At 44.1% G+C, this 22,880-nt stretch overlaps 1 protein-coding gene across 1 annotated transcript in view; it reads left to right on the top strand.

Moving 5' to 3' along the window:
• The first annotated feature begins 7,891 nt into the window (after window positions 1–7,891).
• Window positions 7,892–22,880, top strand: part of HSF2BP (heat shock transcription factor 2 binding protein) — a 58,314-nt gene continuing 43,325 nt past the window's right edge. The window contains exons 1-3 of the mRNA XM_065397578.1: window positions 7,892–7,968; window positions 11,365–11,515; window positions 18,159–18,262. Of these exons, the coding sequence (XP_065253650.1) occupies window positions 7,933–7,968; window positions 11,365–11,515; window positions 18,159–18,262 (291 nt within the window). The 5' untranslated portion in view covers window positions 7,892–7,932. The remainder of the gene's footprint in view (window positions 7,969–11,364; window positions 11,516–18,158; window positions 18,263–22,880) is intronic.

Here is a 22,880-nt window from a genome sequence, read left to right as displayed (position 1 = left end):
CTGCTGGGAAAATGTGCCGGTTGCAGTTTGTGCCACTACACCCTCTTCAACAAAAAGCGTTCCCCTACAATTCTAATGTTTATTTTAAATATACTAGTCATCTCTTTGCTTTGTATCAACTGCTCTGACCAGCACTGCCAACACCCATTAAGGTACACAAGTATTATTATTTCCATTTTACAAATGGGGATGTGAGACAGCAAACAACGTAGGCCATTGCTACAAATGGATATATACAGGTGAGTCATGCCTTCCTGTCTCCAACTATTGGTGTGGGCATCACCCACACAGAGAAATTTTCATGGTCAGGAGGGCCTTGAGTTATGGAAAGTCAAGTAAGAAGTCTCTTGTAGGGACTCAAGCTGAATTTAGATCCCCTAAACGCCAGTACAGTGCCTTAATCACAAGACCGTGCTTCCTACTTTGCAATTACACAGTGTTTTTTTAACTTCAAAATGTTATATGGAAAACAGAGTCTGTATGTGCAGTTATAATGCCAAATCAAGGAGAGACTGCCTAGATCTGTTCCTCTATTCTCATAAAATACTGCAATATAGGGTATGTCTACACTACGGGATTAATCCGAATTTACAGAATTCGAATTTTGGAAACAGATTGTATAAAGTCGAATGTATGCGGCCACACTAAGCACATTAATTCGGCGGTGTGCGTGCATGTATCGGGGCTAGCGTCAATTTCCAGGGCGTTGCACTGTGGGTAGTTATCCCATAGCTATCCCATAGTTCCCGCAGTCTCCCCCGCCCATTGGAATTCTGGGTTGAGATCCCAGTGCCTGATGGGGCAAAAAACATTGTCTCAGGTGGTTCTGGGTACAGCCTCACCCCTCCCTCCATGAAAGCAACGGCAGACAACCGTTTCGCGCCTTTTTTCCTGGGTGAACACTGCAGATGCCATACAATGGCAAGCATGGACCCCGCTCAGCTCAAGACAGCAGTCATAAACATTGTAAACACCTCGCGCATTCTCGTGCAGTTTATGCTGAACCAGGACCAGAAAAACGAGGCGAGGAGGAGGCGGCGACGGCAGCGCAGCAACGAGAGTGATGAGGACATGGACACGGACACAGAATTCTCTCAAACCGCGGGCCCCGGTGCTTTGGAGATCATGTTGTTAATGGGGTAGGTTCTATCCGTGGAACGCCGATTCTAGGCCCGGGAAACAAGCACAGACTGGTGGGACCGCATAGTGTTGCAGGTGTGGGACGATTCCCAGTGGCTGCGAAACTTTCGCATGCGTAAGGGTACTTTCATGGAACTTTGTGATTTACTGTCCCCTGCCCTGAAGCGCCAGAATACCAAGATGAGAGCAGCCCTCACAGTTGAGAAGCGAGTGGCGATAGCCCTGTGGAAGCTTGCAACACCAGACAGCTACCGGTCAGTTGGGAATCAATTTGGAGTGGGCAAATCTACTGTGGGGGCTGCTGTGATGCAAGTAGCCAAAGCAATCACTGAGCTGCTGCTACGAAAGGTAGTGACTCTGGGAAATGTGCAGGTCATAGTGGATGGCTTTGCTGCAATGGGATTCCCTAACTGTGGTGGGGCGATAGATGGAACCCATATCCCTATCTTGGCACCGGAGCACCAGGGTACCCAGTACATAAACCGCCAGGGGTACTTTTCAATGGTGCTGCAAGCACTGGTGGATCACAAGGGACGTTTCACCAACATCAACGTGGGCTGGCCGGGAAGGGTTCATGATACTCACGTCTTCAGGAACACTACTCTGTTTAAACAGCTGCAGCAAGGGACTTACTTCCTGGACCAGAAAATAACCGTTGGGGATGTTGAAATGCCAATAGTTATCCTTGGGGACCCAGCCTACCCCTTAATGCCATGGCTCATGAAGCCATACACAAGCAGCCTGGACAGGAGTCAGGAGCTGTTCAACTACAGGCTGAGCAAGTGCAGAATGGTGGTAGAATGTGCATTTGGACATTTAAAAGGTCGCTGGCGATCGTTACTGACTCGGTCAGACCTCAGCCAAACCAATATCCCCATTGTTATTGCTGCTTGCTGTGTGCTCCACAATCTCTGTGAAAGTAAGGGAGAGACCTTTATGGCGGGGTGGGAGGCTGACGCAAATCGCCTGGCTGCTGATTACGCGCAGCCAGACACCAGGGCGATTAGAAGAGCACACCAGGAAGCGCTGCGCATCAGAGAAGCTTTGAAAACCAGTTTCATGACTGGCCAGGCGACAGTGTGAAATTTCTGTTTGTTTCTCCTTGATGAAAACCCGCCCCCTTTATTGACTCATTCTCTGTAAGGAACCCACCCTCCCCCTTCGATCACAGCTTGCTTTCAAGGGAAATAAAGTCACTATTGTTTAAAAATCATTTATTCTTTATTAATTGATTATAAAAAGAGGGAGAGAACCCGGGTGGGGTTTGGGAGGAGGATCGGCGGGAAGGAAAAGGCCACTAAAAAAAGGTTTAAAAAATGACAGCCTTTTGCTTGGGCTGTCCACTGGGGTGGAATGGGAGGGTGCACGGAGCCTCCCCCCCGCGTTCTTACACGTCTGGGTGAGGAGGCTATGGAACATGGGGAGGGGAGAGGGGGGTTATACATGGGCTGTAGCGCCAGTCTGTGATCCTGCTGCCGTTCCTGAAGCTCCACCAGACGCCGGAGCATGTCTGTTTGCTCATGCAGCAGCCCCAGCGTTGCATCCTGCCTCCTCTGATCTTCCTGCCGCCACCTCTCATCTCGAGCGTCTCTCCTCTCCTCACGTTGGTCCCTTCTGTCTCTCACGTTCACTGGCATCTTTCCTATACTTTGAAACCGTGTCCTTCCACTCATTCAGATGAGCTCTTTCACTGCGGGTGGATTCCATGATTTCCGCGAACATCTCGTCTCGCATCCTCTTTTTCCGACGCCTTTTTCCGACGCCTGAGATAGCCTTCGGGACGGAGGAGGGAGGCTTGAAAAATTTGCAGCTGCTGGAGGGAGGGGAAAACGGAGAGAATTTTTTAAAAAGAAACATTTTACAGAACAATGCTTATACTCTTTCATGGTAAAAAACACTATTCACATTACATAGCACATGTGATTTCTGTGCAAGGTCGCATTTTGCCTCTTAATATTGAGTGCCTGTGGCTTTGCTGCTAGAGATCACAGACGCAGGTCCGGGCAACAGAATTCGGCTTGCATGCGGCCATGGTAAGCCATTGTCTTTCGGCTTCTGCGCCCTCCTTTCCCACATACCAAGCAAAGCCCGTTGAGTGCTGCGGTTTTCCTGTTAACTTTCAGCAGCAGAAAACAAACTAACCCCCCCCCCCCCCACATCCAATTCTCTGATCGCTTTATCCCTCCCCCCACCGCGTGGCTGGTATCAGGGAAGATCCCTGCAGGAACCAAACTAACACCCCCCCTCCCCCCGCCATGAATTCTCTGGGATGATCGCTGTACCCCTCCCCCCACCGAGTGGCTGGTATCAGGGAAGATCCCTGCTAGCCAAACACGAAAAGCTCAGGGCCAATTCCCCCCCCGCGCTTGGCTAACTGCAGGGAAGGATTTCTTTTCAGCCACAGGCAAACAGCCCAGTAGGAACGACCACCTCTGTCCCCTTAATTAAATTCCCGTATTTCAACCAGGTTACCATGAGCGATATCACTCTCCGGAGGATAACACAGCGAGATAAAGAACGGATGTTGCTTGAATGCCAGCAAACACCGGGACCATACGCTGCCAGGCTTTGTCATGCAATGATACCAGATTACTTGCTGCAAGCATGGCGTGGTCAAGTGTCCTACCATGGAGGACGGAATAAGGCTGCACTGCCCAGAAACCTTGTGGCAAGGCTTTTGGAGTACCTCCAGGAGAGCTTCATGGAGATGTCCCTGGAGGATTCCCGCTCCATCCCCACACGTTAACAGACTTTTCCAGTAGCTGTACTGGCCGCGAATGCATCCCAAGTTCTCAGGGCAAAGTAATCATTAAAAAACGCTTGCTTTTAAAACAAGTTTTATATTTTAAAAGGTAAACTCACCTGAGATCCCTTCCATGGGGTCATGGGCTTGGATACTGGCTTGGGAGGGTACTTCAGTCAGGCTGAGAAAAAGATCCTGGCTGTTGGGGAGAACGGAGTGCTGTGTGCTCTCCGCAAACTCGTCCTCCTCCTCCTCTTCCCCGTCCGCAGAATCCTCAGGTGTGGCTGATGAGATTACCCCTGCCTCGGAATCCACGGTCAGAGGTGGGGTAGTGGTAGCGGCCCCCCCTAGAATTGCATGCAGCTTGGCGTAGAAGCGGCATGTCCGCGGCTCTGACCCGGAGCGACCGTTTGCCTCCTTTGTTTTTTGATAGGCTTGTCTGAGCTCCTTGACTTTCACGTGGCACTGATCTGAGTCCCTATTGTCGCCTCTCTCCATCATGCCCTTGGAGATTTTTTCAAAAGTTTTGGCATTTCGTCTTTTCGAACGAAGTTCTGCTAGCACTGAATCCTCTCCCCATATAGCGATCAGATCCAGTACCTCCCGTACAGTCCATGCTGGTGCTCTTTTTCGATTATCGGCCTGCATGGTTACCTGTGCTGATGAGCTCTCTGTGGTCACCTGTGCTCTCCACGCTGGGCAAACAGGAAATAAAATTCAAATGTTCGCGGGGCTTTTCCTGTCTACCTGGCCAGTGCATCTGAGTTCAGATTGCTGTCCAGAGCGGTCCCAATGGTGCACTGTGGGATAGCTCCCGGAGGTCAATACCATCGAATTGCGGCCACACTAACCCTAATTCGAAATGGCAATATCGATTTCGGCGCTACTCCGCTCGTCGGGGAGGAGTACAGAAATCGATTTTAAGAGCCCTTTATTTCGAAATAAATGGCTTCGTTGTGTGGACGGGTGCAGGGTTAATTCGATTTAACGCTGCTAAATTTGAATTAAACTCATAGTGTAGACCAGGCCAAAATTGTCAGTCCACAGAATCCAAAACACACAGGCCCAGGCTCAATGGGAGTTAGGCACCTAAATACCTCTGAGGATTACAATGGAGACTTTTGCCTACAAAAACAGAGACAGCACACTTGACACGCTAATTTTTCTACATTCTTTCAACAGCACATACCTCTGATTTTTTCTTTCAGACTATGTATTTTTTCTCATCTTCCAGATATCATGTCATACACCTTATGCAAGTACATGAAAAAGAAAATGTCTGCAAAATGCTTTGAATATTTACCTTAAGTAGTTAATTTATTTGGGGGAGATAGATCAGTTTTGGAAGTTATTCTGCTCAAAAATGACTCTTGCCAAGTGAAAGCCAATAATGAGTTTTTTATTTATTCATTCAGGGACTTCATCCTGCAATAAATTCTGTGTGGCTGGACCTAGCTACAGGTTTGGGGCCCAGCTAAAGTTGTAGCCCTAAATGTTTGTAACAAAAGATTGAATTCTGACTTTTACCCAGACCTTGTGACTACTTTCTACTTTAAGGCACACAATCAATTTTAAATTCACACTTCTGTTTGAAACTGTTTATATCTACTATAGTTACAAGTAATATCTAAGATGACTAGAAATGACAGAGGAATAAACATTTTTTTTCCAGCTTGCTTACTTTGTGCATTTGACAACACTTAAGGCTCCATCCTACAAGCTGTTCCACCGGGTCAGATCCCTGTGCCCATGTCGTTCCCATAGAGACCAGTGGAACACCATGCAGGCACAAGAGGCCAGCAAAGAGGATGAGAATCTTGTTTCCCTGTTGTCTGTGTACATTTTTCACAAACAACAGGAAAGAGAAAAGTATTTTTAAGGGATAGGAAACCATGATAGTAAAATCACAAAGAGCAGAGGCAGTATTCAGGGGTAAGTGTATAAAAAATTAAATGTTTAATTAAAACTGACTATATTGCAAATTGGCAGTGTCTTTGTAACCTCTCTCGTGGTTAAGCTTTAAGCTTAAAACATTTTAACAATTTCTGTGATTCCTCCATTAAGCCCAGTGTTGTAATTAATTATATTTTAAAAAGGCTGCAATGGCGATCTGGGGAATTACAGACCAGTAAGACTTGCATCTATACCCGGCAAATTATTTGAAACAATGATTAAAAAAAAAAAAAAACACCTGGAAGGTCATGGTATGATGATAAGGTCTAACCAGCATGGTTTCCACACAGGAAAATAATGTCTCACTAATCCCTTACAGTTCTTTGAACACATCGGTAAAGCAGTGGATAAAGGAGAACCAGATGACAATTTATTTAGATGTCCAAACAGGTCTTTGACAAAGTCCCACACAAAAGACTATAAGAAGCTAAGCAGTCACGGGGTAAGAGGCAAAGCATTGTTATGGATCAAAAATTGGCTAGGAGAAAGTAAGCAAAGAGTAGGATTAGTTGGTTTTCCTTAGGGTAAAAAGTTAACAGGGTGCCTCAAAATTCCAGAGTAGGCCCTGTAGTATTAAACAATGGTCTGGAAATAGTGGTGAGAAGTGAGGTGTAAAAGTTGCAATGACAAAGTTATTTAGGTTAGTCAGGAACAGAGAGGACTGTGATGAACTTCAGAGAGACATCAACAAGCTAGGCAAATAGGCAACAAAATGGTGAATAAAATTCAGTATTGATAAATGCAAGTAAGGGAAAAATTATCTTATACATTGTATAGAGTCTAGATTAACTCTCTCAACCCAGGACAAGGACCTGGGCATCACTATGAACAGCACAATGAAGCCTTTGGCTTCAAGAACTTAGTAAAATTAAAAAAAAAAAAAATCTGATGAACAATTATATCAAGAATATGGTAAACATTTTGAAAATAATATTAAAGTTGATGTTTCAAGGCTTAAACCAATTTTTTAGCTACTAGAAACTAGGATGAGCACTAATGTGGGACAGGGCAGGTTATCCCACATCTGCCTACTGCAAGCGCTCTTACACTTTGCTCTGAAGCATCTTGTGCTGTCCAGTGTCAGAGACGATACTGGACTAGTAGGGCCAGAGACCTGATTCAGTATGGCACTGGCACTCCCTATGTTACATTGGCCTCATTACCACTACAAAAGTGATTTTTCCTCCCTTGGTATTCGACTGTTGAGAATATCCCACTTCCACTTTAATTGAATGGTCTCGCTAGCACTGACCCCTCACTTGGTAAGGCAACTCCCATCTTTTCATGTACTGTGTATATATACCTGCCTACTGTATTTTCCCCTCCATGCATCTGATGAAGTGGGTTTTAGCCCACGGAAGCTTACGGCCAAATGAATTTGTTAGTATCTAAGGTGCCACAGGTACTCCTCATTGTTTTTGTTGATACAGACTAACACGGCTACCCCTCTGAAACCAGACATCAAACAGCTGCACTTTGTAGAAAATCCAAGTTGCCTGATTTCATTCCTCTTCCTATTGACTTTACTTATTGTTACTAGCTAAACTTCCGCTCGCCTGTTTGTTCCTTTGGAGCTGAAACCTCCATAGGTATCAGTAGCCACCTAAAAACCAAAAAACAGCCCCCAGCACCAGCCATCCCTACCCACACAGCGGCAGCGTCTGTACCCAGCGCCCAGCCCAGGCACAACGGGCACTAGCAATAGGGCAGGTCCTTATACCAACCCCCTTCAAACGCTCCCCCTTGATTGGCCAGCGTTGTTCACCGTCTGCTCCCCAAACACGCGCTCGCCCCTCTCCCAGCTACCGAGCTAGCCCAGGCACCTATGGGGGCGGGCCCGCTTAGGCGCAGCTCAGGGTAGGGGTGCCCCGCCCCTTAACAACGGAGAGGCTGCCCCTCCTCCTGCGGGCCCGGCGCCCACGCGGCCGCGGGCAGCGGTTCCAAACCAAGCCCAGAACCCGCCAGGCTCCGCCCCTCGCCTATGTGGGACTGGGAGGGCGGGGCGTTCAGGGGAGTCACGTGGCGCGGAGACGCGTGGCTGGTGGCGGCGCTGCCGAGGTCCTCACGCCGCGCGGCAGAGTGGCGAGGCCGGCACTATGAAGCGGAGCGCGCGCCCCGCAGGGGACGGGCAGGTAGAGCGGGCGGCGCCACCCGCCTTCCCGCGCGGCCCCCACTCCCCCGCCGCGCAAACCCCGGGGAGGTGGCAGCGAGGGGCCCGGCCTAGGCCTCCCGTCCACAAAGTGGGGGGCGGGGCGTGTCCCCAGGTGTAGGCGGGGGAGCAGCGCCCTGACCCAGGCTGTGCAGTGCAGGGAGGCCCAGGGGCGCTGAGAGAAACGCCGGAGAAACAATCTGCCCAGGGAGGGGTGCCCTGACTGCCTAGGGGATGGAGGTGACTTTAAAGTGTGGAGAGAAATGTTGCAGGGCAGTTCTTGCACGTGGGAGTTTTTGATCTTACACAGACCTAAAAAAGAGCTATAAGCTCGAAAACGTGTCTCTTTCACCAAAAGAAGTTGGCCCATTAAAAGATATTACCTCACCCACCTTGTGTCGCTAGTTACTTATGAAGCAGCCATTGCCACATAGCAGCTGAGCACCACAGGGTACCTTTGTGCGTTAGAGAAATAGTAACCACGTTTTACAGATGGGGGACTGAGACACACAGTTAAATGATCTGCCCACTATTGCACAGGGAAGTTTGTGGCAGTGTCAGGAATTGATCCCAACAGGTCTTCTGAGTCTAGACTGGGGCCTTAATCACAAAACCATCCTTCTTTCCTCTGCAAAATAGTTTGTATCTAGTTACTTTCTTTTTAAAAAATATTCCAACATGTGGGAGGTTTGAAAATACTCATTTCTGAGTGGAGGAAAGAAAATTAAACTTGGCTGCTGTAACTGTCATGTTGCATGAGATGAACTATATTCACTGAGAGAACCGTAAATTAGAATTTTCTCAATTTAACATCTCAATCCAAATGTTCCAATAACAGGCTTTTTTAAATTTAGTGTTCAATACTGAATATATCCATCTTTGATGCCAATTCCAAATTGCTTTCCATTTTTCTTAAAACTACTGATTTGCTGTTTCATCCTTGTTTGATCACTTATCTACCCAGTCCACTGATTGGTCCCACTGTTCATCTAAAGCAGGGGTCGGCAACCTTTCAGAAGTGGTGTGCCGAGTCTTCATTTATTCACTCTGATTTAAGGTTTCGTGTGCCAGTCATACATTTTAACGTTTTTAGAAGGTCTCTTTCTATAAGTCTATAATATATAACTAAATTATTGTTGTATGTAAAGTAAAGAAGGTTTTTAAAATGTTTAAGAAGCTTCATTTAAAATTAAATTAAAATGCAGAGCCCCCCGGACCAGTGGCCAGGACCCGGGCAGTGTGAGTGCCACTGAAAATCAGCTCATGTGCTGCCTTCTGCACGCGTGCCATAGGTTGCCTACCCCTGATCTAAAGTCTTGCTGCCCCATTTATCTTCCCCTCCCTCTGAGTCCCTTGAGATTTAATTCATTTTAATATTTATTATTTGTAATATGGTAGCACTTAGAGACCCCAATGTTGTTGATGGGCACTGTACAAACATATGACAAAGAGATGCTCTCTGCCCTGAAAAGCTTACAGTCTATGTAAAGAATGTTACTTTAATATTTTCATTTTCACTCTGTTGCCTGAACCAGAACAACTGGGATTTTGTTAAATGCAAGACAGCACGGGTGTGTTTTTGAAGTGGGGGTGGTGGTTGGGGGCAACTGCAAAAGAAACAAACAAAATGAGAAGTAAAAATGAAGGGAAGCATAGAAAAAGAGAGAAGAGAAAGAGGAGGAAGCAAGCAACCAAGAAGGGAGAGGAAATAATAGAAAAGGTGTGGGAGACATACAAATGCCATAGGTGTTGTCCTGATAGTTTAGTGGCAATGCATACTTGGAATGACCCTCACTCCCTCATCCAGCTGGAGGTGGGAATGTTGCAGAGACAGCTTAGCACTTTAGGGAAAAGGCTACATGTATAGTTCTTTAGCAACCCCTTGTGGCTGACTGAAGGAAGTTTGTATGCAGTGTTGTAGTCATGCTGGTCCCAGGATATTAGAGACAAGGTGGGTGAGGTAATATATTTTATTGCGCCAACTTCTGTTGGTGAGAGAGACACGTTTTTGAGCTTAAACAGAGCTCTTCTTCAGAAGGAAGTTTGACAGGTTTGAGGGGGAACTGTTTTCACTAGAGGTTTCTTGCCAGCATGGTAGTTGCTGGCTTATTTTAAACATTAACTGACCAGTGTGGGCATGCAGCTGTTAGGGCAGGTGGATTTGCAAGGCAAGAGGTGATAATCAGTTGCCTATCTATTTGCAAATTTTTCAGGGTTACTATCTGAACATCTCTGACTAGTACACATCAAATAAAGATTGGGGGATTTCAACATATCTCTAGTTTTGTGTCCTTTTTGGTAGGTGAGGTAGTCCCCATAATGCAAGGTTCTTGGAGAGGGAGAAGGGGGGAAATTAAGGTTCCTGGAAGGATGTTCCCTCCTGTCCCCCCTAAAAGAGCAGAATTTAAATAAAAAGGGGAAACAAGAGGGGAGAGAGAGACAACAAGAGAGACTTGTGGAAATGGACAGGATTGTAAGTAAAAAATTAGACACATATAATACAAAGTGATCAGAGTAGAAGAGAGTAAGAAATATGTTGCTTCATTCTAGGGAGAAAAAATTTGTGGGTTTTTTTTAGCACCCAGTCTAGTCCTTGGATGTAACATAAATATTATAATTGGATTGGTGGTTGAAATAAGCAAAATATCACTCTGAAATTTTGCAATCCTGCCTTTTGAAAGCATGTTGGAGAACAGATATTCCAGACAAAGAAAACTGAACCTCTTAGTGATAACTCTTGAATGTACAGCAGAGTTTTCAAGACAGTGCAATGTGCACCTTCACTGCTGAGATTAGAGTTCAGTCCTCAGTTTATTTTGGAACTGAGTTTTTTTTTTTTAAATCATGGGTTTTTTTTTTAAAACAGAGCTAATTTTCTCAGGCTGCAGAGTAGAAATGGATGCTATAGTAATAGTTAGGTACAAGAAGAGGAATTGCATGACTGTTACTGGTCTAAACTAAGAATTTGCTTGTGTGTGGTTTTGGTTCATCATGAATGTTAATTTAATTTTTTTTTATTTAATTGATCTTTTGTGGTGAATAGAAATATTTACAGTAGAACAACTATTATAGCAACATGGTTGGGGGGGGTTCAGAAAACTTCTGAGTTCATTTAAAAATATGAAAGGTACAGCATAAGCCTTAGGACATTCTAAATACAGTAGTTCAGCATGTGTATGACACTTGCTATTTTCAAAGTCCCATGCTTTAAAAGACCACTAGATAACATTTCCTTTCAAAATGAAATTCTGTATTTCTGAACAGATATTGAACGGAGGGAAATGCATTTGTGGGAGTGAAGGAAGGATGTGTAACTAGAATACAAATGAGAGAATATTGCAGAGTAACAAAGATATCTGTGGTCTGTTCCATGTTTCAGAAGGCTGAGACCAAAGAGGAATTTGTTAAAGTCAGAAAGAGAGATTTGGAGAGATTGACAACTGAAGTGATGCAGTTACGAGACTTCCTACCTAGAATACTGAATGGAGATGTCTTGGAGAGCTTCCAGAAATTGGATGTTATTGAAACAAGTAAGTTGCACCACATTAGCAGCAATCATAAATACTTCCAACACTGTTTAGAACAAACACAGCCCAGTTTGTACAGATGGCTATAGATTTTTGTTGACACATTCTGCTTAAATATTTTGTTAAAGGATAACCCTGGTGTTCTTTAAAATTTCAGAATTAGCTAGACATATGTCAATCAATTAATTTTTTTAAAAATCTTTTAAAATTAGTTAACTGAAGACAAAACCTTTATTGACTCACGCAAGCTACCATTTTCCTATCAAAAGACAGAAAGGAAGAGAGATTGGGACAGAAGAAACTCATTCTGCACTGAAAACCATGAGAGAAGTGCAATGGCAGATGAGGCTCCGAAGAAATTCGACCTTTTTGAACATAAGGCATATCTATCTGCTTCCCTTCAACTTTATATCACAAACTACTAGGCTCCCCCCCCCCCCCCCCCCAGCAAAATACAGGTTTTTTGAGATGGCAGAGGGTAACCCCTTTCCTATCCAAGCTCAACAGCTGTGGAGAAGAACTGAGGGAGACCATCAAAGAGGGCCAAATAGTAGTAAAGATGGTGCTGCCAGTGGCTGTTGATGCATCGTACATGGTTGCCAGATCCATGGTCATGGCCATTACACCTACATGGCTCTTGGTTGCAGACATCTGGTATTCCGAAAGAAGTACAAACTTCTATAAAAGACTTGTCCTTCAAGGACATGAAGTACTTCAGTAACCAGATGGATGAAGTGCTCCTTCCTTCAAAGATTCAAGAGCTCTGCTGAGGTCAGTAGTAAACTATTCTCCAGTACCATACCATAAGCTGTTCTAATACCAGCTCCTACACGACAAAGAATGTTATCCTACCCCCATAACTACCAAGCAGAATAACCATCCAGGAAGCAGCTTATTATTCCAGAAGAGACCCGTCATCTTCTATCGTGCACCCGAATCCCTTTCAGAGGCAGCAGGTTTGATGGGAGTGTTGGGAGCCTCATCAAGAGCAATCTGGAGTTGATCATCAGAAAATGCTTTACTCCCTTCCTGGGGGTGTGGCCAGAGATCACTGCTGACAAACGGGTGTTAAACGTCATTGCCCACTGCTACCCCATCCTCTTTCATTTTTTGCTCCTTACCTACCACCTTCTACTGTCCCTCTTCAGGGACCCTTCTTGCGAGTGCCTGTTACAGAAAGACGTGGCCTCTCGGAAGCCACAGAGAAGGTGCTGCAAGAGTACGGGGGTAGAGGCATGTGCTTTTAATTCTTCCTTATTATGAAGAAGAAAATGGGGTTTTCGTCCTATCCTACACCCGAGGAGACCAAACAAATATGTACACTACCTCAGATTCAGGATTATTTCATCTCTTCAGGGTCAAGATCGGTTCGTGGCTCTCAACTCACAAGATAGACTTCCACATAGCCACCATCCGCCTGGCCCACAGCAAGTACCTGAGATTTACAGTGGGGTCTACTCACTAACAGAACAAGGTATTGTTATTCCGGCTCTTCACATCACCAAGAGACTTCACAAAATGCCTAACTGTGGTGATGGCAGCAGTGCACCTGAGAAAGAGGGTCATCCATATCTATTCATGGCCAGATGATGAGTTAATTGGAGGCAGCTCACGACAAGAGACATTGACAAGTTTCAGTTAAATCCTCTGTCCGTTTTCCCAGCTGTACTTCCGGGAAATGTCCCTGTGGCTCGCTGCTTCCCCAGCTCCCATTGGCTGGGAACGGCAAACCACGGCCATTGTGAGCTGTGGGGAGCTGTGCCTGCAGATGGACAACGTCAGCAAAATGTCTCGCGGCCCGCAAGCAGATTACCCTGATGGGCCGCATGTGGCCCATGGGCTGCAGATTGCCCACCACTGGCCTAATGTATACTTACTGGCCAGAGAACTTATGTCAGCGTGGGACCTCAGTGTTATTCTCCTAAAACTTATGGAGCGCACCCCCCACTTTTGAGCCTGTCTCCTACTGTGCTCCATCCACCATCTCTCAAAACAATATTTTTTGGTGGCCACCAGCCAGCAGAGTGCGTGAGCTTCAGGCGCACATGACTGAACCCCCATACGCATTGTTTCACACAGACAATGTGGTACTGGGATCTTATGACGATTCATACCCAAAATGGTTTCTGAGTTCCAGTTAAGTCAATTCATTAACTTACCTCACAAAACAACACTCAAGACAAAGGGAGAAGAAACTACACAGTCTGGATGTATCCAGAGCTCTTTGAAATTATACTGCCATGAATACATTTTTCAAAATGTCCTCTAATCAGTTTTGGCTACAGCTGGTTGTTTCATCGGAAAGTTTGTCAAACTGGATAACACAAAGTGTCTTGACATGTTACCAGTTGGCTGGTGTACCTCCCCCACCAAATATTACGGCTCACTCCATCAGAACTCAAACAACATCTTCTGCAATTGCCTTATATTTCTCAAGCATTATTCCAAATTTGGGAGAGCAGTACTCCAATTTTGATTTGACTGACACAGCTGATACTCCTCATTCATACCATCTGGAGAAGATACTGTTTGCGAGTCACGTACAGTAGGATCCACGCTGGCACATACTTGAAGAAGAAAGAATAGATATTTACCCTACAGTAACTGTGATTTCTTGAGATGATGCCATGACCTGCCTCCTTCCCTGCTTGTCAGAGTCCTCAGCAGCACAGGTTTGAGTTGCAAGGGAACTGAGGGAGGATTGCACCCAATCTGCCCTTTATGCCCTCGTGCAGGAGCATAAGGAGGCACAAGGTGCATCTGTAGCCCTGACAATCACTGCTGTTCAGAAAACATTCCGAGCTTGTGCGCAGGTGGGGCATGTGCACTTACAATAGGATCCACACTGACTGCAACATTTCGAAGAATCACAGTTACCGTAGGGTAAGTAAGTAATTATTTCTTTGTGTGGCAGTAAATAGAGCCACTTCAAGAACATAAGAACGGCCATACTGGTCAGACCGAAGGTCCATCTAGCCTAGCATCCTGTCTTTCGACAGTGGCCAATGCCGGGTGCCCCAGAGGGAATGAACAGAACAGGTAATCATCAAGTGATCCATTCCCTGTCGTCCATTCCCAGCTTCTGGCAAACAGAGGCTAGGGAAACCACCCCTGCCCATCCTGGCTAATAGCCATTGATGGACCTATCCTCCATGAATTTATCTAGTTCTTTTTTGAACCCTGTTATAGTCTTGGCCTTCACAGCATCCTCTGGCAAAGAGTTCCACTGGTTGACTGTGTGTTGTGTGAAAAAATACTTCCTTTTGTTTGTTTTAAACCTGCTCTCTGTTAATTTCATTTGGTGGCACCTAGTTCTTGGGTTATGAGAAGGAGTAAATAACACTTCCTTATTTACTTTCTCCACACCAGTCATGATTTTATAGGCCTCTACTATATCCCCCCTTAGTCATCTCTTTTCCAAGCTGAAAAGTCCCAGTCTTATTAATCTCTTCTCATACGGCAGCCGTTTCATATCACAATCATTTTTGTTGCCCTTTTCTGAATCTTTTCCAATTCCAACATATATTTTTTGAGATGAGGCGACCACATCCTTACGTAGTATTCAAGATGTGGGCAAACCATGGATTTATATAGAGGCAGTATGATATTTTCTGTCTTATTATCTATTCCTTTCTTAATGATGCCCAACATTCTGTTTGCTTTTTTGACTGCCGCTGCACATTGAGTGGATGTTTTCAGAGAATTATCCATAATGACTCCAAGATCTCTTTCTTGAGTGGTAACAGCTAATTTAGACCCCATCATTTTATATGTATAGTTGGGATTATGTTTTCCAATGTGCATTACTTTGCATTTATCAACATTGAATTTCATCTGCCATTTTGTTGCCCAGTCACCCAGTTTTGAGAGATCCTTTTGTGGCTCTTTGCAGTCTGCGTGGGACTTCACTATCTTGAGTAGTTTTATATCATCTGCAAATTTTGCTACCTCATTGTTTACCCCTTTTTCCAGATCATTTATGAATATGTTAAATAGGACTGGTCCCAGAACAGACCCCTTGGGGACACCACTATTTACCTCTCTCCATTCTGAAAATGGACCGTTTATTCCTACCATTTGTTTCCTATCTTTTAACCAGTTACCAATCCATGAGATGACTTTCCCTCTTATCCCATGACTGCTTACTTTGCTTAAGAGTCCTTGGTGAGGAACCTTGTCAAAGGCTTTCTGAAAATCTAAGTACACTATATCCATTGGATCCCCCCTTGTCCACATGCTTGTTGACCCCCTCAAAGAATTCTAGTAGATTGGTGAGGCATGATTTCCCTTTGCAAAAACCATGTTGACTATTCCCCAACCAATTATGTTCATCTATGTGTCTGACGGTTTAGTTCTTTACTATAGTTTCAACCAGTTTGCCGGCCTGTAATTGCTGGGGTCACCTCTGGAGCCACTTTGTTCTTTCCCAGTGAATTGTGGGAGAACTAGTCTGTCCTTCTGAGCACATGGGGGGAATTGTGAGACGGCACTGGAGGAAGTTTTTAAAATTAATTTTTTCCCTTCAGAATTTCACAGTTCGTTATTCAAATATAAGAGAAATTAATATTTAAAGTGATTATTCAGTTAACTAAGTGGTACTCTATGTTCAGAGAGGAGACCTGGTCCTGGTCTCTCATTCTGCAGATTGCAGTGGGTGAGACTGTCCTATGAAGACAGCCCACCTAGTGATGCAGGCTAGTTTGAAGTGGCATGGAGCTAATCTCTTGATTTGTTAGCATTATAATTGTGATGGGTTGGATCACAGAAACCCCCTTGGGGCTGCCAGCTGATGTGCCAAGACTACTTCTGCCCCTGCTTTCCCTTCTCGCTTGGGACTCCAGCACCCTGTCTTGTTGAGCCAGACACGCCAGTTTGCTCCAACACAGACCCAGGGTCTGAACCACGTGCCCCAAAACTGCAGACTTAACTGAAAGCAATTTAAGAAGTGTTCTTGTCTTTAACACTCAGATGCCCATATAAAGCTTATACAAGGTAAACTCATAAATTGTTCGCCCTCTATAACACTGATAGAGAGATATGCACAGCTGTTTGCTCTCCCCCCCCCCCCCCCCGGTATTAATACATACTCAGGGTTAATTAATAAGTAAAAAGTGATTGTATTAAATATAGAAAGTAGGATTTAAGTGGTTCCGAGTAATAGCAGACAGAACAAAGTCAATTACCAAGCAAAATAAAATAGAACACGCAAGTCTATGTCTAATACAGTAAGAAAACTGAATACAGATAAAAACCTCACCCTCAGAGGAATTCCAGTAAGCTTCCTTTTACAGACTAGTCTCCTTCTAGTCTGGGTCCAGCAATCACTCACACCCCCTGTAGTTACTCTCCTTTGTTCCAATTTCTTTCAGGTATTCTTGGGGGTGGAGAGGATACCTCTTTAGCCAACTGAAGACCAAATGGAGGGGTCTCCCAGGGGTTTAAATAGACTTTCTCTTGTGGGTGGAGACCCCCTCCTCTCTCCTATGCAAAGTCCAGCTCCAAGATGGAGTTTTGGGGTCACATGGGCAAGTCACATGTCCATGCATGACTCAGTTTTTACAGGCAGCCGCCATTGTCTACATGCTACCCTGAATGTCCTCAGGTAGACTTCTTATGTGGATTGGAGGCTTCCAAGATTCATTGTCCTTTAAGTGTTTCTTGATTGGGCACTTAATTTGCACATTCCTTTCTCAAGAAGCTGACCAAATGCTTTACTAAGGCCACTTAGAAATCAAGCAAGTACACAGCCAATATTCATAACTTCGAACACAACAATGACACATGCATACAAATAGGATGAATATATTCAGTAGTGCATAACCTTTACATAGATATGTTACATAGCATATGTAGCATAAAACATTCCAGTTATATCATATATACATTCATAAGGATATTTCCATGAAGCCTTATGGGGTGCGACGTCACAATAATAATTTGCACTTGATTTCTATTTATTACAGCAAAGCACTTTAAATAAAATCATATTTCTAATAAATCTGGAGATCAGTTTCTCTTATTTAACTGTTTTTCTTTTTTCTTTAAAGCAATCATGGATCAGTTTTAGCCAGCTCTATAAAGATATGCGTAGCATTTATCTAGTGTTCCACAAACATTAATACATTTGGAGTGCTTGTACTACATTTTTTAATTGTTCACATACTTCATCCCCATAGATTAAATCAACATTTACTTCTAGTTGGTATTGGTATTTTCCTCATCTTTGCCACTAAAGTTGAGGGCAAAGACTCCAGATAATCTGCAGATTATGAAAACTAATAAAAAATAGAAAATGAACGACATTAAATATAAAGTTAATATTCTGGGCAAAAGGGAGCTCAATTTCAACATAGCTTACTGTACCCTGTTGTGGTCAAGTAAGAGAGAATTGATCCTTCACCGTGAATTCTCATGTATTTCCTGGTTTAAATCTAAAACGTCATGTTCATTTAATAGATTTTTTGGTAATAGTTGTTTAATAATGTGACACATGGTTATAGTCCCAGTTGGCCACAAGGAGGAGGCCTGACACAACCAAATATTAAAGCAGACTCTTCAAATTGCATTTGGCAGAATCTTCATGCTTAGTATAAGGTAGCTGCTTGTAACTTCTTATTGTTTAATTTTTTCAAATTATTTTTTGCAGACATGGAGAAAAGAGAGCAAGAACTAGAGCAGGTAAGAATGGATTGTGAACACTTCAAAGCCCGTCTGGAAACAGCCCAAGCAGATTGCATGAGGGAGAAAAAGGTACATTTGTTCACAAAAAAGTAAGCTATGATCTGTATGCTTGAGTTTTAGTAAGAAGTGCAGGGAAATACCAGTTCAGCACTTGAACCTTGCAAGATATAATATCTCTTCAAGTATATGGCTTCTGGACAACCTGGAAAACTGTTGGGCATTGAGTTCATATAGCCAAATAATATGTAAATTGTGCACCTAAAAGTTCTACGTTAATACTTTTTATATGAAAGATTGTCTAGAACAGAAAGATCCATATGATAAGAGTAGTAAAATGAAACACGGCTGTAGTACTAATAATTATTTGAAGCTGAAATCTTAAAGGGAAACAAATTCACACTCCTGTCTGAATTTCTTTACCGCTTGTTATAAATGTCTCTAAAATAACTAATTACGTATTATTCCTATAAATGGAGTTGGGGGGGAAACTAAATATGTTTGATAATTGTGTTCCGAGATCTCTCCTTTTTTTCAAACATAAAATTACACCTGAATTGGTATAATAAAGAGATTGTCTCTCAGTTATACACGTATGTGTTGCATAGTCTACAGGAGGTTCAGAATAATTTGATTTTTTTATATTGTATGTGCCACAATTGTTACGTGTCACAGGATGAATTTAGGACAGTTTTATCCTTAAATATGAATTTCCTTAATTTTTTTTTAGATTGACTTTTTTTGAATCTGGTTTAACACACAGCACTGCAAATCTACATAAATGTGCTCTTTGTATCAAGATTGAGAAACACACTGCTTGGGTGTTCTCAAAGCTTGTTGCAAGATCTTTTCAGATAGTTGACATCAAGAGCTGTTTGGAGGAATTAGTCCCTTGAATTTAATATAACATTTCTATAATATGTCTGTTTCAAAAGGGAAAATACATAGAATATAACACAGGCATTGCTATGCACAAAATATTGAACAAAACCGGCCCCAGGACCGACCCTTGGGGCACTCCGCTTGATACTGGCTACCAACTAGACATGGAGCCATTGATCACTACCCGTTGAGCCCGACAATCTAGCCAGCTTTCTGTCCACCTTATAGTCCATTCATCCAGCCCATACTTCTTTAACTTGCCGGCAAGAATACTGTGGGAGACCGTATCAAAAGCTTTGCTAAAGTCAAGGAATAACACGTCCACTGCTTTCCCCTCATCCACAGAGCCAGTTATCTCATCATAGAAGGCAATTAGGTTACTCAGGCATGACTTGCCCTTGGTGAATCCATGCTGTCTGTTCCTGATCACTTTCCTCTCCTCTAAGTGCTTCAGAATTGATTCCTTGAGGACCTGCTCCATGATTTTTCCAGGGACTGAGGTGAGGCTGACTGGCCTGTAGTTCCCCGGATCCTCCTCCTTCCCTTTTTTAAAGATGGGCACTACATTAGCCTTTTTCCAGTCATCCGGGACCTCCCCCGATTGCCATGAGTTTTCAAAGATAATGGCCAATGGCTCCGCAATCACATCTGCCAACTCCTTTAGCACCCTCGGATGCAGTGCATCCGGCCCCATGGACTTGTGCTCGTCCCGGGAGGGGGGCCGTCAGGGAACAGGGGGGGTTGGATGGGGCAGGAGTCGGGGGGGCCATCAGGGGCGAGAAGCGGGGGGGGGGGATGATAGGGGGCAGGGCCGGGCCACGCCTGGCTGTTTGGGGAGGCACAGCCTCCCCTAACCGGCCCTCCATACAATTTCCGAAACCCAGTGTGGCCCTCAGGCCAAAAAGTTTGCCTGCCCCTGTGCTAGCTGCACCTCCAAGTGTGATTTGGCCTTCCTGATTTCACTCCTGCATGCCTGAGCAATATTTTTATACTCCTCCCTGGTCATTTGTCCAATCTTCCACTTCTTGTAAGCTTCTTTTTTGCGTTTAAGATCAGCAAGGATTTCACTGTTAAGACAAGCTGGTCACCTGCCATATTTACTATTCTTTCTACACATTGGGATGGTTTGTTCCTGCAACCTCAATAAGGATTCTTTAAAATACAGCCAGATCTCCTGGACTCCTTTCCCCCTCATGTTATTCTCCCAGGGGATCCTGCCCATCAGTTCCCTGAGGGAGTCAAAGTCTGCTTTTCTGAAGTCCAGGGTCCTTATTCTGCTGCTCTCCTTTCTTCCTTGTGTCAGGATCCTGAACGTGACCATCTCATGGTCACTGTCTCCCAGGTTCCCATCTACTTTTGCTTCCCCTATTAATTCTTCCCTGTTTGTGAGCAGCAGGTCAAGAAGAGCTCTGCCCCTAGTTATGCATTATCTTTAGAGCTTCGTCCTCCTGAAGTTCTAGTAGTTCCATTTCTATAGCAGATGTTTCTGTAATCACGGTTTTGGGAATCGGACAGCCATCGTTGATCACATCAACCTTGAAAGGGTTTACAAGAAAGGCGAAGCAGGATCTCAGCTTCTGCAAGTCTTCAAACCTGGACTGAAAGTATCAAGCAGTCCTTGTCAATTACCTCTGTATTCCTCCAGTTTGTGATCTTCTACTTCAATTTCAGGGAATGTTTTTACCCTACTTTTGAGTTGGGGAAAGTGATTGAAGTCTCTTGACACTATGTTGCTGAAGCTTTAACTTGTTCTGGAAGCTGAATACTGTCTGAGTAAGGTCAGAAATAATCTTATCCTTCCCTTGGAGTGCCAAATTGAAAGTTTGCAGATGCTGCATAATATCCGCGAAAAACATCAGATTCTGCATCCATTGCTCATCTTTCAGTTTTGGATAGGACTTTTCTTTTTCTTCAAGGAAAGCATTGAAAGGCTCCAGCAGTTCCACAAACTTATTTAAGACATTGCTGGTTGATAACCACCTCACAATACAGTAGAAAGAGATGTCATTAGGTTTGTCTTCAAGATCCAGCTTTTCAATGAAATTTTTGAGCTGTTGATGATTCTTCCCATTCGAGCAGATGAAATTGACAAATTCTAGGACCGTTTTTGTAATATTTTTGTACTTGAAGTATCTGCCTGTGAGGTGTTTACAGTGGATGATAAAATGAACAGGGAGAAACTCTGGAAATTTGGGATTGCTTTTCAAGAGTCCGATAAGGCCTACTTTTCCCCCCTACCATGGCAGGTACTCCATCCATTGCTACACTGACAAGTTTATCCAGTGGTACATCGGCATTTGTCAATGCTTTGTCAAGTGCATTCTTTATGTCAACACCACGGGTTGTTTCTTTTAGTGCCACTAAGTCCAACATTTCTTCTTTCACAATTACATCCACGGAAACATAGCGAACAAATATAGCTAGTTGTGGTCTATCTTGTATATCGTGGATTCATTGACAGGTGGAATGCTAGAGAATTCTTTAGATCGTTTTGCATCTTGCATGCAACATCAGCACTGATCTGGGAGATCCGCCTCTCCATAGGGTGGCGCGAAATTGGAATTTGCTTTATTGGTTGTTGAAGGTTTGTGTTACTTGGATCTAAAATTGCAACCACTTCTGCAGTATTCTTCTTAACAAATTCTCCATCACAAAATGGACATTTAGCACAAGCGATATTCCATGACATAACAAAACTAGCTTTGGTCATTGTGTCAGCTTCCTTACTGAACACAGAAAGTAGTTGACTGTTTAGGCGTGATTTTAATGCAGTTAGCTTGTTCTTCCTTAATTCTGATTCAGGAGTGTATTTAGACAAAAAGTTATTATGATTAGTTTTGTGGTGAGGTTTCAAGTTGCTCACTTTGTAGTGAGTGAGCAATGCTCTGCAGATAAGGCACAGGGGTTTACCACCTTTAACAGTGAATGCAAATTCTTCCTCTCATTCTGGCTTAAAACTTCAGTTTTCTTCATACTTGCGTTTCTTACAATTTGAAGATGTCATTGTCATCCACGAAATTAACGGAGGGTTAACACTTAAATCTAAAACTATTGAAATCTGAATTATGAACAGTAAACGCAGCCTATGTTGTGCAGAATGTGGGGAGATCCCAAGCAAGGAGGTCCACACAGTACTATGTGAAGCAATTTCCTGTTATAATGGGCATGTGCAGCTGAAATCCCGAGCCTGGGCACCTCCTGCAGGGCTGGACTCCCAAGCACCAGCTCTTCCCATGGGGCTACAAACCCATGTATCAGCTCTTCCCAGCGAGGCTGCAGCCCCGTGCACTGGCTTTTCCTGGCGGAGCCGCAGACCCGTGCACTGGCTCTTCCTGGTGGGGCTGCAGCCCTGAGCCTCTGCTCCTCTGGCGGGGCGACAGCCCCGAGCTCTGTGATCCGCACTCAAACTCTTAAAGAGCTGCATTTTGGCCACGCCTCATATAGTAATTTCATCTAGACCACTTTTCCCTAGTTTGCTTATGAAAATGTCATGGGGGATTGTGTCAAAAGCCTTACTAAAAATCAAGATATATCACAACTAGAGCTTCCCCCTATTCAGTAGACCAGTAACCCTGTCAAAGAAGGAAATTAGGTTGGTTTGGCATGATTTGTTCTTGACAAATCCATGTTGGCTGTTCCTTCTAATCCTGTTATCCTCCAGGTGCGTATCAACTGATTGTTTAATAATTTGTTCCAGTATCTTTCCAAGTGTCAAATTAGGCTGATTGGTCTATAATTCCCCGGGTCCTCTTTGTTCTCCTTTTAAAAGAAAGGTACCATGGTTGCCTTTCTTTAGTCTTCTGTGACC

The sequence above is a fragment of the Emys orbicularis genome, chromosome 1 (assembly GCF_028017835.1).
Source record: "Emys orbicularis isolate rEmyOrb1 chromosome 1, rEmyOrb1.hap1, whole genome shotgun sequence".
Taxonomy (NCBI): domain Eukaryota; kingdom Metazoa; phylum Chordata; order Testudines; family Emydidae; genus Emys; species Emys orbicularis.
The sequence above is the reverse complement of the archived record's forward strand: the minus strand, read 5'-3'. Positions and strand labels throughout refer to the sequence as shown.